We start from the raw sequence: 16,959 nt of genomic DNA on the forward strand, positions 1-16,959 counted from the left end.
CCCGGGGCTGCCGTCCCGTCCCTCCGGGTGCCCCTCTCAGAGGCGGACCCTGCCCGGCCAGAAACCGGGCTCCTTCTGCGTCCCCTCCTGTGATGTTTTGGTCCTTTTGCCCTTTACGGTTTCTAATGAAGATGAAGTAAGGCGGCTGCTGCTGTTGCTGCTCTTCGTGGACCCTGCAGAAATGTTCAATTTATCTTGGCTTATAGGAAATTAAGACCGTTTTAGAAAGACATTGTCACTAGCTCTGCTGCCCTTGGGACCCATCTGCACGTTGCCAGGATGTCTCTGTCCCTGACTGCTGGATTATTTTTTTTTTTGGGGGGGTGGTGGTGGTTGGGTTTTTTTTTGTTGTTGTGGTTTGTTTTTGGTTTTTTTTTCCTTTTGAGGAGGGAGGGGAAGGTGCCAGTGGATATATAGAAGAGAAGCAGGATCTTTTGGACACTCTTCGCTTAGAATTGATAGTTGTAGTTACACTTGTAATCTGTGTGTCTGCTGAATCATCTCACGTTAAGGGAGAGACTTTTAAGTCCCCTTTCACTCCTTCCTCTATCCCCTCTGCTCATTTTTCTCAGCACAACAGCAGGGAGGTTAGCAACCCTTGTCTGAATGTAGAATACCCTGGCAGCCGGGGACCTGGACATCGTGTGTCTTTCCTCTCACTCCGTGTGACAGTTGCAAACACACTCATGGCTGTCCAGATTCACAGAGTATCTTGTATTTCTCTGTGTTCGTGGCAGTGAAATGTTTTCCTAACAGTGTCATCCCCTCGGTTGATTTTTTTTTTTTTTTCCCCCCATTCTCTTATTTGTTCATGTGTTTGTCTCTTAAGTTTGACCACGTTTGAAGTGTCTAACTTCAGGCCCTTTAAAACACACTTTTACCGCAATATTGAGCATCCCTTGAATTATGCAAAATTCCTAAAATTGCAGATATTGTGAGGAGAGGGCATGGAAAGAACTGCCTGGATGTCAGGAAAGGGAACAGAGAGAGGAGAGAGGAAAAAAACCCAAGAAACTAGCCAGACATCAAATGACAGATTTAAGCATTTTCCTGTTGTAAATGCTGGCATTACATGTTACAGTAATTATATGCTCTGGGCTACTGTTACAGTGTTTGCTGGATAGTAACCTGAACTTACGAAGTGAATACAGTTGTTTTTGGATAATAGTAATATTTATAGCCAGGATTATTCACAGCAGATGTCCTATGCATATAGGCTTTATTAAATATGCTTTTAACTTTCTGCCCTGCAGTGTTAAAGCCTATGTACATCGTGAAGAGAATTTTTCTCTTTAAAATTAGATGTATTAAGCAAGAAGTAAAATCTAGAGTAAATAAAGGCCATCAAAAGTGTTATAAAAAAAGATGATTGTATCTTAGCTGTATGTAGAAGCAAAGAAAATGGGTACCTACTATCAAAATTGCATTATAGTTATTAAATGCATATTTTGACTTGTCAGAATACGATACTGCTGTGTTTTATTACATCTAAATCTTCTGTTGCTTTTATCTTAAAATCTGGCAACCAGGATATAAATATCTAAACATTAACCTGTGTATATATATGAATTATGTTAAATATAATGTTGTAGCTGTACTGTAGGAAAAATGGTTTTCTAAGAATGAACAATTTTTGTATTTTATTTTTAGGACGCAAACTATGCATTAATTCAGTTGCTTCAATGAGCAGGATAGGTGTTGTGTTTTTATATAAATTTATATAAATATAATTATACATTTATAAAATATTCTTTTCCATAATAAAATCCCAAATGTAGCTTAAGCTTATTAAGGGAAACCTGGTCCCATATCCATCACTTGCTATTACTTGCTATTTCTTTTAGCATCTAAACATTTTGAAGGGATGCCGTACTTCCAGATTTCCTTTTCAGTGTAGCTTCATGAATTAGACAAAAAAGACCTAATTCCTCCTCAAGTTAGTTGGATTGTGTCAATAATGCCTGAAAATATTAGTTGTTCCTCTCCACAGTGTGTACTATTTGATAGAATTAGAACTTGGTAAGGCTTTTGGAGAATAGGAGTAAATTTATTTTCTTCCATGCAGCTATAACTAGAACACTTACGGCCTTTTCAAAAAACGTCCTTTTCAGCATAACCCGGTTGGCATTGATGTTACTTTACTTTTCTTTTGCTGTCTCTTTCCATAAATATGTGCAGGGAGATGAACTTTGTTTAACCCACTGAATGAGCATGGTTGAATCTGAGCCTGCAATCTCATTATTCTCCCTTGAGAGAGTATTAAAACTTATAATAGTAAAGGTGAATAGTTTTGTTCTTAGTTGTGATGGTGTCTGTACACAGGTAAGAGGAAAAGCAAGTTGAAGTTCACAGCAATTTAAAAGTCTTTGTGTATGAAAGAGCAAATTCTTGATTCAGACAGATTTGATCAGAAAACCACCCAGATATATGGGGATTGCGTGGGTGTAAGCAAGTAACGTTTGGGCCTGTGTGCTTTGAAGGTGGTTCTTTTATTAAAATCTCTAGAGGATGATATATAAAATACATATATAAACTATAGGTTTGGAGTTAAAGGAAAGACCTTCTTGGTTTTGATTTTTTTTTTGTAAAATTTTCTAACAGTCATTGCCACCACATTTGCTAATTCAGTAAGAGTTTTTCATGGACATCTGCCCTTCATTAGAACAGTTTGAGAAGTCATGACAGCTGTAACAGTGGGCTTGTAATTCCTCATCTGTCGGCATATTGTTATACTATTTAAAATGAAGGAAGAAATGAAAATAGCTAACTAGTGTCAGAAGCTTGAAAATAAAACATTAACTTGACTTCTGAAATATACTGAGATTTCTTGTCGCTCGTGTTCTCTGACAGCTTTGTTGCCTCATGTTGCCTGAACAGAATTTCTCAGGAAAAAGCTTCCTTATATCCTCTACCAGCATGTTTACCGCTCTAGAATCGTACCGTTTTAGTAAATACAAACAGTCCTGTGTTAGTGCCTTTTGGTTCTGTGAATGTTTCCATCAAGCATGCCAAGCTGTGGATTTTGTAATGTGGAAACCCCACATGGTGGACTTGGAATAAGCCCACAGATATATTTCATATGGGATAACAGAGAGTCTTAAGATAGTAATAGCTCTCAGTTTTTAACAAACTATGCTAGATTTGAACCGGTGGCATAGTGATGAGATAGCTAACTCATGATATTGCCCAGCAGTTGAAAAATATCATTCACAGTGAATGGTGTTATACTTGCAGAATTATGTTTCCTGCTTAACTACAATAACTTATGCTTTTTGTATATATAAGGGTTTATTATTTATTTGGTATGGGATTTAAAATGACCAACTCCTGAATTATTGTTAAGATGTTTATGGCAAAACTTTTCAGTACTAAGATTACTGAAGTCCTGTAACACAGGCATTATGTATTAAGACAAAGACATAAATCTTGTGTGTTATTTCCTTAAGGCATGTAAGAAATACTATTGGACAGTTTCTTCTGAAAAAGCTAACTTCTGTTGTTTGTTTTTTGTTCAGTGCAGCATCTGCCATGTCTACAGAGGGGCAGAGAGTGGATGATAGTCCAAGCACTAGTGGAGGGAGCTCTGATGGAGATCAGCGTGAAGGTGTTCAGCAGGAACAAGAAAGGGAGCAAGTTCAACCCAAGAAAAAAGAGGGCAAAATATCAAGCAAAACAGCTGCTAAACTGTCAACTAGTGCTAAAAGGTATGGTGTTCTTTCTGGCTGTTTATTTTCCTTTCTGTTTTTTCAGCTGACTATCAGATGTATGTATTGACTCAGTATATTAATTTTCTTATATTATAATATAATTAAAATGTTTTATTATAACACTACTATGTCAGTGTAATAGCCTTTTGAGACTGGTCACAATAATGAGACCTGTATACTTTTTTCCTTTCTTTGACAGATTGGCTCTTTCACATGGTTTTAATAGTAGCTTGCATGATAAAAGCTGACATTTTTTTATTGCTAGTAAAAGTCAGACAGTTTTGTAGCCTTATAAAATATATCTCTGTATGTGTATGTATGACTGATGTTGAAACTTGTCAGTGTAACTTACAGTTAATTAACCATAAACATTTCAGACAGTTCAGTAACTCAGCATGTTAGGACTACCGTAATACCTATTGCTGTAAAGTACTGCGTTTCCTTTTCCCAGATGGTCAGGTCAGAAATATTTGAGTGAACAACAAATGCATGTTGGTTTCATTACTTTAAACTGTGGTCTGTTTTAATACCCACTTCTTTTCCTTCTCTTTTCTGCTTGAGAGGAAGGGTGGGTTTGTAGAATAGCTATTTAAATTATTCTATGCTATCATGTCAGTCTCCAGATAACAACTGTGTTGCTTGGACCAGACGGAAGGAATTTACAGCTTAGTGTTGCTCCATTAGTACACGTAGGGGTGTTAGTCTAGGCAGCAGAATTCAAATGGCATTACAGCGATTGAAGTTAAAAAACACTTTTAAAATAATCTGACAAGAGACCAATTCTGCAGACTGTCCTGATGCAGAATTCCCAGATCCTGTTTCTTTACTAATTCAAGGCCATGTAAACTACAAGAAAAACCATTGGAGTTGTGCCGCTATGGTGCTGTGGTAAGGGAGAAGCATCAAGGCCCTATTGCCATAATCTATAACATATGCGGATAGTAGGAGTCCGTAAATACCAGTATATAAACGTGTGTGTACATCTCTTCAGGATTAAAGTCTTTGTCTTGGATTAATCTGTCCCTTACCATTTACATACTTTTCTGAACTGAAGTCTCTTCTGTCTTTCCAGTGAGGTATTGTCATGCTTTTCTTCTGCCATAGATACCTTCCTTACAGCTAGCCTTTCTTCTTTTTTTCTTCCCTGATGAAATGTTTTTCTGAAGACCCATTCCTACTATGACACTATTCGGAGATTACGTGGTCATATCACTTACAGGATGGCCAGCAAAGCTTGCCCATGTTTCCTTTTATGACTAAAAGAAAAAAAAAAAACCACCAGCTTTCACTTCAAACCATGATGTTATTCATGTAGTTAATCCTCCCAGCCGTTACGGTTTCTGGCCTTCTTCTCTTTCTTCTGCTTCTTGCTATTGTTATTTTTTAAATATTAGGAGTATTGGACTAGTCATGACTTTTAAGGTCATAAAAAACAGTTTTTAACATCTTTAGAAAAGAGTCTGTGTATTCTGAACTTTGTACAATGCCTAATGTAATGATGCCACAATTCTGACAAGGGCCTGTGGACGCTATCCTATTAAAAAATTAATAATGATATGTCAGAAATTGGTCTATTAATCTTAGCTTTGTATCTTCAAAGCTTAGAGCTTTTATCAACCTTTTAAAGTTTAATCATATCTGCTTATGGTTCTGCTGAAACTAATTATGCCAGTTGCTGACATCGGTACGTTTGCCAGTTAGACTCTAAAGCCAGTTTCACATGTGTACTAATATTGAAGGAAAGCCTTTGATACGCATTTTAAAAGCTGAGATGATTTATAAGAGTTCTGTAGATATGTGCACAATAAAAAATATTTTTGAAAAAAGTGTATTTTAGGAGTGCTGGTTGTCATAGCACTTTGTGGAAGGATCACAGCAACATAGTATTTATAGTAACGTTTTTTTAATGGTGTCATAGTATTTTTCTTTTTTTTTTTTCTTTTTAGTATTCAGTAGTTTGACACTGTGTTAGAATTGGGATTACATTTCTATAAACATTCTTAATCTGGCCAGGTTTTCATATTACAGGTTTTGTTTCTTTGCTTTTTAATTAAAATCAGTAATGCCTCGAGAAAGGAAAATCAGAAATTAAAGTAGAGGATAAAAAGGAGAGGAGTAACATGAAGGAAGGAAAAATGGCATAGGGTCCTCAATACGTGATAAGTATTACAGAACCTGTGTATATAAAATACCTTCATAGTATTATTATTATTATTTTTGTTCATTAGAAATGAAAAATAGTGCAGGAATAAGGCTATACTCCTTCAATGGGAGTGTTGTTCTTAATCAGGATCTTTCAAAAATTGAAATAAATTTAAGTAATTCAGCTGTCCTAGCGAAAAAGACTGAATAGATGCTTGGCAACTTTTTCCTTTCCTAGCTTTGAATTCTGTGGGTTTGTATGGCATTACTCTAAAGTCACAATAATCTTTACTTAAGTGTTTCACTATGCAATTCACTCTAATAACTCCATTATAGTTAAAGGAGTCAACTCTGCTAAAATCAATAAAAACCCCGAACAACAGAGTGTACTGCAGTTGCGGCTTTGGTCAAGATTCCTTAATTCCTGTTTAGAGCAGAGAACACCAACAAGTTAACGTAGCACTGGCACAGACTACAGACTTGAATCTAACCTGAGTTTGGAAGTCACGTTTTCTCACTTGGAAAGCTTTTTCATGCATATGGAATTGTAGTCACAGTATTTTTGGATTACATTATGATACTTACTGGGTATCTTGGATTAGAATGAAGATTTGTGCATCCGTATTTGGAATACTTCTCCTTTTTATTTGTATGTTTAAGTAGTCAGTTAGATTTAAAGAATTTTCAGTAGCATTAGGTTTTATATAAATCAAGATTTAGCAGTGTGCTGACTTTTGCTTGTGTAAAAGTAAACTGCTATCATGTCTTATGTATGAATATACTACTCCTGCAGCTTACTGCTTTCCAAAATGATCTGATTATGGAGGCTATATGAAACCACTTGAATTCATATTTGAGTAAGATTTTTGTTTTTAAGATACTGAGTTTCTTCTGTTAGCATTGCTATAGATGGCATCAAGAAGGCAGAATGCCATCACATGCCATCCTTCTCTGTTAATACTTTTAGGACTAGCTGCTGTACAGGTGTAATAGCTTACAGCATATGTCATACAGTGTGCCGGTCCTTCAATTTTCCTCACCCAGAGGGCATCACCTTAAATAGCAACCTTTCTTACCTAACATGTCAAGATTGAGAAACTCGCTGCATATCACAATTACAGTTCAGACACGGAATTGAATTGCTGTCCTTGAAAACAGCAGGCATCTTGTTACCTCTTAAGTAGCAAATCTTAGCATGACCTTTGGATTGAGAGAAGTGTAACCATTCTTGGCTGACATAGTAGCTCAACAAATAAATGTATTGTTTTGCTTGGCTCCTGAAGTTGATAGTTGAAAATCTGTCAACCTTTGTGTCCAGCCCTGGAATTTTTTTATAAATATCTGTGCCTACAATGAATTGTGAACTTTAAAACTTTAGTTGTAATCTTTTCTTTATTGAAAGAAGTTACAACCTTAAGGAGCAGCAAATAGGTAATGGATTAAATTTGTTTGAAATTCAACAAAATAAAAATGAGCTTTTTCTTCCCCTCTTTTTTTTTTGTCAGAGAAGTTTATCACAGCACTATTTTCAAGGAATTTGGGAGTAATATTTAGCATGTTGAATGTGACGGCAAAATATGGAGTGCTTTTTTCTTATAAGAAATATCCTTGTCATTTATTGTGCATCTAGTATGGAGGCAAGAATGTTTCTTTTCCTCCAGCATGAATCTAACCATCTTTAGATCAATTTCCTGCTCAGTCACAGTTTATATAAGATTGAAATACATACCAGTGATTGCATTTCTTAGTATTTTCTAAATAGCATATTCTTCAGTGTGGAGTATTGGTTTACCTGGCTTTTACGGGTAGAGAGGCATGTATTTTGGAAAAGCAGACGTGGTAAAAATAGCTCATTGTCATATAGTCCTTTATTTTGCTTCTTTTCCTATTAATCATATTGGGAAATCCTCTGATATGTTCAGTTCTCTCTTAGCTTTAGAGAGCTTTAACTGTTTCATGAAGGAAACAACACACAGTCCCCCTAGGCTTGGAACAGTAGTAAATATGTGTCTGTGAGAATTAATAATATTTGAAATCCACAATGTACTTTCATGCTTCTGAATTTAGGGGTAGATTAACCTTTGCACTATTACTGAAAGGCAACTATGTTTGTTCTTTTCTGTTCGTCAAATGGAGGGGAAAAATATTTTTATACGCGTGTGTGTGTGTGTATATATATATGAGAGAGAGAGGGGTCAAATGACTTCTTTAAGACCAAACAAAGAGTGTCAGATCTGACATTGCAAATTAGATGTGTACAGCCCAGGGCTTTGATTACTAGCAAGGGCTTCTCCCCCTGCCGTCACCCCGCTCCCCAATATATAGTAAACCAGTATGTCATTAGTTTAAATATAAACTGTATATATATATATAATGACTTTAATTTAGAGTCCTTTTTCCTCTCTGACATAGCTAAACATAACTGTACTGAGGCAGAAAATCCAAAGAGATGCCAGAAAGGACCCTGCAAAAAATGTTTTGTTGCCAGCGGCCACGTATTCTCGCGGTGAACCCTCTGTGATCAGCAAAGGAAATGAGGCACATCCTCTCCTATGCCAGATTCTGAGGGCATCTCAATGGAGATATGAAACAAGTGCCAGAGCAGTGGAATAACTCGTGCAGACAAAGGCCGGCTTGCACATTGGAGGTCTCTATCAGTGCAAGGCTCTCTGGGATGTTGTCTAACGATTTAATTGTAACTTTGAATGCTGTGACATGTGAACAAGCTATTGCGTGTCAGCTGCTCTACAGAAACTGTTTATGAATGTGCTCTCAGCATGAATGCAAGGTAAATTAAGGTTGCAACAAAAGAGGTGTAAGGTGTATATATTAATTTTAGTTTGGGATGCCACAGAGTAGGAAAATAAACACGGACAACTTGCTGAGGAGCAATTGATGGACAGTATCGTATTAATATGTTGTATCTTGTTTGTATAAAATTAATCATGAATGAAACATCTCTTTATCTTAGATACTTGCAAAAGCAATTAGGACTTTTGAACATACACAGAAAGTACCATCTGATCAATTTTTATCGCTTGAAGCAGAAAGGTATTTTGTTCTTTTTTGCTCAATCACAGGAAAAGCTTGAAAAAGGACCATTTTAGTGCTCTTGGCATTAGAAGTTAGAAATTTTGTGTTGAATTAGAACAGAGGGGAAAAAAGGAGAGAGCTCTGTACCCTTTTGTTTTCAGAATGGAAGGGACATGGGTTAGGATTTAGGAGGAAGAATATAAGGTTTTTGATCTAGGACTTAAGCTGCACTTGTCAATCCATTCTTGATGTGTCTCAGACTCATTGTAATGCAATGAAATATTAACTGCTCTTACTACTATATGTAAAGCAAAGGAGTAATCCCTGACTCTATAGAAGTTCAATGCCATCATTCTGTAACTTCCCAAAAGGCAGAAAAAGACAAAAAAACCCGTAAAACGTGAAACTGAAGATTCCATGCTTTCCATGATTTGAATTTGTGACAGTATAAATTTCAAAAACACAGCAGAAATTTGTCATACGCAGAAGAAATATTTTAAGCATCTCCCACACTTGTAAGATCTCCCTTGTAAAAGGTGTGAACTGTTAGGATTATTTAAATGGAGTAGCTTTTTAAAAGCAACATGTTTGTTGTGCTTAGACTTCACTAATCAGATTTTCCCTTTTAAAAAATATGGTGGATTTTCAGTGTTACTACAATGACTTGCTGCAAATATTGATTAAGCAGCCTGTGCCTGTATTTTTACAAGAAAGGAATGTTATTTATTGGGGAAATTCTATGTACTGGAGATGTAAATATTTCAATGACTAGAAAAAGCAAATAAACATCTAATTTCTCCCCCTCTACAGAGTAACTAGTGTGTGTGTATGTAGGGTTGGGGTGCATAGAGGTTAGAAGGAAAGCTAAGCATCTGAAAGAGTATTTTTGTCTTTTCAACGATATCGGCTGATCTAATAAACGATTATTACCTCTACCTACAAATCTTGTCCACGTATGTCCTAATTATTTCAGAATGTGAACGATAAAGGATTGGAGTTTCTGGTTCAGGCCAGTTCCTCTACTGCCTTTGGTTCATTTATTCATTATAGCCATAAAATCAACTCATAGTGGCATAAGGGGAATTTTGATAGTGGCTGTGAGACTCCTTAGCATGTAAGATTGTGTTTGGATTTTAACATTATATAGAGAATTAAACTACTCATTTTTATGTTATATATGCCAATATATCTGAATGTTTATTTTGATAAACCATTTTCTTTGCCTGTATTTATGTGCAAAATGGGTGGCAGTCATTTTTAACAAGGTGTGTGTGTGTACTTCAGGTCAGGCCTGAACTTTTGGGTTGTGGCTTGAGCACGTATCTCAGGAATTTGTGTTGTATTATCATGCAGGTTTTCTTTCTTAGTGTAGGGAATAACAAGAATAGCAATTTGCTCCTGTACATGAAATCCCGTGAAGGAGAAGGGAAGAAGAAAATACTGAGGGTACACTGAATTGGTTTTCTTTTCCTTCCTCCTTCTAAATGTTCATGTTTTTGTACTGAAGTAGCCTATAAAAAGCCTTGGGCGTAGTTTATAGGGCAGGTGGCCATCGCAGTCCTGCTTATGGCGTCATACTCTGGCAAGGCTTTGGGAACTCCTACAAGTTCCTTCGGGAACTCTGTAAACTCCTACTCTGCATGTTTAACTTTCTTCAGAGGGGGATATACTGGCTCTGATGCAGATGCTGGTGTAACGGAAAAGAGCCCGTATTGCCAGATGTGGCAGAGATCAGGAATTCAAGGACTTGGCATGGGAGCGTCAGCCTGGGAATATCCAGAAATCCTTAACAACGAAGTTGCTCTGCCTGGAGGAAGACCTCCAGCAGGATGCCCGTAATGAGTGCAGTACTGCCAGGATCTGTACTGGACCTGCCCAGCTTCATGTCTTTATCAGCGACCTGGAGGATATGGCAGAGTGCACTCTCAAGTTTGCAGATGACGAGTTCAGGGGGAGCAGCTGGTACACACAGGGGCAGGGTTACTGCTCAGAGAGACCTCGGCAGGCTGCAAGAGGGGGTTGACAGGGAACTCGTGAAATTCAACAAGGACAGATGCAACATCATGCATGTGGGAAGGACCAACCCCTTGTAACAATACCGGACGGGGGGCAGCTCTGCTGAGAAGGATATGGGGGCCCTGGCAGACAGAAAGCTCAATGTGAGGCAGCAACGAAGGCTAACTGCCTCCTGGGCCGTATTAACAGGAGCATAGTCAGTAGGTAGAGGAAAGTGCTTTATCTGCCTTTACTTAGCTCTCATTAGACTGCATCTGGAATAACGTGTACCCAGTTTTGGGCCCCCTAGTACAAAGAAGGCACACGTTGGAGCAAGTCCAGCAGCAGGTCCCCAGCCTGCCCAAGGAGCTGGAGCACTTCCCTTTGAGGATAGGCTTCGGGGGGACCTGACAGCAGCCCCCCGATACCTAGGAGGAGGTTATGGAGAAGACTGGGATGGGCTCCTTCCGGGAGAGTAAGACAACTACCCTCTGAAGTTGGGTTTTTTGCCCTGCCAGTACAAGATACATTAAGAAGTTAAATATGCTGGAGAGCAAGAGCTATGAGGCATGTAGGCAGAGGGGAAATAGAGAAGGAGCATATACGAGACATTTAATTGTTGTGTAAGTGAGCAAAGGAGCTGAGAACCCTGACCTACAGAAGAAGTGGGATTTTCTATGTGGCTGCTCATAATTTGTCCCAGATTGGAAGCTTGTTTTTCAGAAAAGATTTGATTTTTAGATCAACATTTTCTTGAGCAGTTTCATAAAACCTTATAGCATCAGCTTTCCATCAGAAATTATAAGAATTAAGTTTTATTATTATTGATTGCTGTAGAAATGTTCATAAAGTTGAACGAAATATATTGCAAAAAAAGTCCTGATAATATTTTTTTTTTTCTCTTAAGAATTCAGAAGGAACTTGCAGAAATTACATTAGACCCTCCTCCAAACTGTAGGTAAGTTCACCTGGATTTTATTAATTTGGAATATGGAAATGGAATATATGGAATTATGGAAATTGCATAGGGGACTGGAGTAAATTTTAGCTATTCCTTTGTGCTGATTACTTAGTAATTTTGGAATAAAAGCTGATAGATAATGTTTGCCTACATACAAGGAATTTTTATGACATACTTCCTGGTAACAAAAGTAATGATAAAAACTGATGAACTCTACAATGCATTAATAGATACAGGGTAAAAATCAAATCACCCTTCATTTGAGGTATTAAATCAATAGCATTTTGTTTGATTCTGTAAAATGTAATCTTGGTGGCAGTTGCCGGTATGTTTGATTCCTTTTTCTTGCAAATTGTTAACACGCTGTGAATATAATGGAGAAGGAAAAATGTTATAGGCACAAACTATTATTAATCTTCCAACTGTGTTTCTGGTGATCAATTACAATATTCAGTGGAAACTTCCTGAAATAGAGTATATCATTGCATAGCCCTTCTAATAATGACTTCGTGCTTGTGTTTTGGTTTTTTTGTTTTGGTTTGGTTTTTTTTTTTTGGTCAGGTACGTTTACTTTCGGTGTGTTTAAAACTGGCTTTGAAATGAGTAATGAGGTAGGCCTAGAAACCCTCGCTGCCTGGTGGCCGGGGCGGTATACAGTTGTTTTCAGATGGCTGTCTCCGGCTTCTTATCTGTCAGCGTGACATATGGTCAGTGTTGGAGCTGGGCCAGGGCTGCACAGCGCTGCTTAAAGGAGCCCCTGCCACCGCACCTCTCGCAGTGAGAGGTCGGGCTCGGTGCAGAGGAATAGCTTCCATCCAGTCCTGCCAACCCATTTCAACTGATGTGGTTAGTAGGATTCATTCTATTAGTGCAGTAAAAAGAAAGATTGATAGAAATGGCTGATTGCATGCAGCTTTTATAATGAATCCCAGTACGTTTCAGTATCGAATTAACTAAGCAACTGGTTGTAAAAATGACAGTCAGCTTTATTGTTTTGGTCTCTTGACAAAAGTATGTGTGAGAAAATATTCTAACAAGATTTGATGTGGTTGTGCTGGATCTCAAGATATAAGTCAAGTGGCTATGTACTAAAGCGCTGCGTAGTGAAGTAGCCTTGCAATAATAGCGTTCAAAGAGTATTTCAGTCAATTAGGATGAACAGTTCTTTGCTAGATAAAACATTTTAATAGCTAAGCTGTTCTGTCATACTTACGACTGCATGTGAGTCTTCAATCACATCAAAGCTGTTTCAAATGGCAGATCTTTACTTAGGTGTTGATGACTGATGCCTATTAGTGGATTGATTTGCTGAGATGAATATAAAACTTCAGTCTGTTGCAGAAGAATGCGTAAGTCTTTGAACTGAGTCTAAAAGGCTTATGGTTTTTACAGCAGTGTCATTTGTTCTAGTTTTCTGAATCCTTCCCTTTGTAACAAAGCAGTTGTTTCAGTATACAAGATACTGTTACTTGATTTTCTTTTGCTAGCAAGTGTAAAGTGAGCATTGGCTGTCTTAGTGGAAAGCCCTTTTCTGACTTGCAATTTAAAAAAAAAAAGTGAGCTGGAGATTTCCTGGTTTGGTTTTTTTTAATTATTTACACTAATGATAAAATAGCAATAAAGTGCACTGCACGTTGCTGTTTTGCAAAATCAAAAAATTACACCTAACTTCATGTGTCTGCTGCTTTAACACAGTTCTTAAGATGCAGAATTATTTCATGTTGTGATCTTGATAGATAACCATTAGTAACTTTACTATTAGCAAATATGTTTTTATAGTCAATACGGCATCACTTCATTTAGTTTTATGCTCTGTTGACATAGTCTAAACAGTGTTTTCATTTGAACTTCATCTATTTTCTATTATAGTTAAACATTACAAAATAAATACACCAGCCAGACATGATTCTTCAGCATAATGAAGAAAGCCAAGCTATAGTACAGAGTATCTTACCCTAAAGTATTGATACATCCTTTCTTGTTTTTAACGAAATTTAGATCATTGTTATAAGAGGTGTTACATTTTCTATTAAAAAAACATATTTCATAAAGGTAAGTTCCTTACAGATGTAGGCTACTTGAAATGGTTGCGATTCCAGCGTGCCTTCACTATATGTCCTCTTTTATATATAAAATAAATCACGATTGGGCAATAGGCTTGTGATAAATCTCAAAACTAAATGTCACAGAAGACGTGAAGGAAAGCTGTATTATTCAAGAATACTCTCTAAGTAGTTATTTAGGAACTTCTGATAGGCAGGATATTGAGCTGAATTGGAACTTGGGTGGAATATTGCAAGATGTGTTGCAAGACTTTCCGTTAACTACAGCAGGCCAAAGCTTCAGGTTTGTCTCATTCAGGAAAAAAACCCAAATAGAACAGTATCTGTAGTACAGTAGCATCCCTTAATGGCATGCTAGGCTACACAGTCAGTACAAGCTCCAAGGGAGTTGCAGCTTCCACTTCTGCAGCAGCTGCAGTCTTAACGCTTCCCCCGCCTCATCCCCATGAAGGGAATAGGCTATATAATCTTCTTGTTTGTCTGGAAGACACAAAAAGTCTTGCTCACACACGTGCCTTATAACTGGCAGATTATCACTGCTGCGACTTGCAGCATCTCTCCAAAACTGTGGAAAGCTGTGGATTTCAGAGGTCCTAAAAAATCTGTCATGTTTGGCTTTAAAAGAAGATTTAATGTTATAAGAAATCGGAGTTGCCTGCCTCCATAGGTATTGTTGTATTTCATATTCTGTAGTTTGGGTTCTGGGCAATTGAAAGAGTCCTCTTGACTCCCCAAACTTTGGATCATTCCTCAGGACTGAGAATGTATAATCTTCTAAGTGTCAGAAAGTCCAGCTGGGGGGCTTGTGGGAGTTGAGCAGTGTAATCATGGCTATTTTTGGAGGAAGGCATGTCATAAAAAAGCCTGTTACACTTCACATTTAACAGAAAGAACTGGATGGTTTTTGGTATGTGTTGTGTCCAATACCTCCCCCCCTTTACTTTTGTATAGAGCTGAATTTACTGTCAAGGAGAGTCCTGGATGCTAAGCAGGTATATTTGTATTTTAAATCTGCAGCATTGTGAAATTTTAGTTTGTCAGGAGACAGTATACCTAAATTGTAGACGTTTGCCACTCTTCTTTTTTTTTCCTCCTCACTGAAATACCAAAGCTTGATTGCTAGAAATGTTGCACATATTATACCTCTGAGTAGTGCAGAGTATACCTTTTCTCACAGGCGATAAAAACCTCATCTTTAAGTATCATTTTCATATATTGCCTCGCTGGAAGAAGGGAATAGTTGGGAATTCTTGTAGCTAAAATAATGCCTTTTCAAACTTTACCATATTTTAGACTGCATCTTGTCCAAGACAATAGATTTCGTAGAATACAACTTCTATTGTCAGCGTTGTATACTATTTCCCTTCTCACTGGCAAGAGAACAACATCTCTGTGGCAACTTATACCAATTGCTTACATGGGAAAATAATATTTGGAAAGAAGTTAATGTATTTTTAGCTTCTTTCAATGTGAACTTAGCAGCTGGAAAAAAGGAGAGCCAGCACAAAGCGAATAGCAGCTCTCTGTGGACACCACTTGGAGCAACTGCTCAAAATTTTCCTATTAAGTCACTGTTGTTCCCTATCTTCCTCTTTGTGTTTTCTTTTGATGTTCTCTAGCATATTTGTCACCATTCTTCTCTTTTCTGTGTATTTACTGCAATTCCTTTTATGTGTATACATTTTATTTCTTTTTCTGGTAGCAATATGGGTGATGTTTGAGGCTCAGAAATGTACTTTAAAGGGCTGCACAGCTTAGTGGGCAAATTGACTGGTTCTCGTTCCAAAACAATCAATTTTAAACCCTGCATGTAGTCTTATCTCTTCTGTTAGTTTGGAGTCATTACAAATTCCTTGCTTCTTATACTATCTGAAAAATTGATAAGCAACCAACATATCTGATCCTAGTATTTTGCTTGTGAAAAGTAATCACACTGAAAAGACTTAGAACACAGTTCTTTTGGGGGTGATGTAGCGAAGAGCCAAGTGGAATGGCAAGTTACTCAACGTGGCTTGGGGAGAGAGGTCAGCGTGCCTCATGGACGCCTCTTGTGCTGCTAATGACTGTATGGAGACTGACATTCCTGTTCAATATTGCTCTGGCTCTGTTTTTGCTGAAATGGTGAGGCCGGGGTCTTCACGACTCTAAGGGATTATGTGAATTCCATCAGTTTAAGTTATTGTTGTTGGGGCCATTTGTTTAAACTCTTGCCCTGTGCTACTTTAAAGCTAAGGGGATGGCACAAGTGTCAGGAGCAGAAAACAAAAGCACAATTTCATGGGACGACTGGGAGGGAGAAGATTTGCAGCCTTGCTCTACGATGTAGAGAGGTAGAAGTGTAGGCACCTAGAGCAGCAGGTACAGCAAGTATCTGTCGTGCTGCTCTGGCCTACTCCAGTCTCCTTCCTTCCCTCTCACTCGAGGAGCTTGTTAAGGAGGTCTTCCCCTCTTCCCTATGTGTGCACACACACACAAGCACAGGGTCGCTCATGTAGCTTTCCAATGCAAGCAAAGAGATGCCTTAGAGTTTTTTAGATCACATGCTTACATCATCAGTTTGACTTGGGGATGGAAGGGGTCTGAATAACCTTGGTTACGTATGTTTCCTTAAAATATTTGAATAAATGTGAAAATATTTGAAGAAAGCAGAGTAATGCCTTCTCCAAATGCAAAACCAATTCCTCTTGGGTGCTGGAAGGATTCTGTTTTTAAAGCAATTTGCTGAACCTAAATTTGCTTCTCTTTTGGTTAGTCTCCTTTAGCTTGCACAGTTTACATAATGATTTTGGTAGCATTAAGCGCTTGCTCAGTAACACTGCACCTGCTTAGATAGTGTCCACTACCTATTTCACTACCTTTAGATGCACGTTGAGTTCTTTTTACTCTTGTGCAGAATGCACAGGCTACGTCAGTGTGATGCTTCCTTGCTCTGTAACCAAAGAAGAAACTTTAAGGCAGCGTAGGCACAGAACAGCGTGTCTTTATTTGCTGGTTCCTTCCTAAAACTCTGGAAGCGCAAAGGGTGTTCGGCATCATACTCATGTTTGTCATATCACTT

At 37.8% G+C, this 16,959-nt stretch overlaps 1 protein-coding gene across 1 annotated transcript in view; it reads left to right on the forward strand.

Annotated features, from left to right (window-relative positions):
• The first annotated feature begins 3,518 nt into the window (after positions 1-3,518).
• The window catches only part of LOC103906650 (ubiquitin-conjugating enzyme E2 E2), a 216,573-nt gene continuing 203,132 nt past the window's right edge, over positions 3,519-16,959 (forward strand). Inside the window, exons 1-2 of the mRNA XM_009288604.2 lie at positions 3,519-3,704; positions 11,785-11,835. Of these exons, the coding sequence (XP_009286879.1) occupies positions 3,529-3,704; positions 11,785-11,835 (227 nt within the window). The 5' untranslated portion in view covers positions 3,519-3,528. The remainder of the gene's footprint in view (positions 3,705-11,784; positions 11,836-16,959) is intronic.

The sequence above is a fragment of the Aptenodytes forsteri genome, unplaced genomic scaffold (assembly GCF_000699145.1).
Source record: "Aptenodytes forsteri isolate BGI_AS27 unplaced genomic scaffold, ASM69914v1 Scaffold9, whole genome shotgun sequence".
NCBI lineage: Eukaryota > Metazoa > Chordata > Aves > Sphenisciformes > Spheniscidae > Aptenodytes > Aptenodytes forsteri.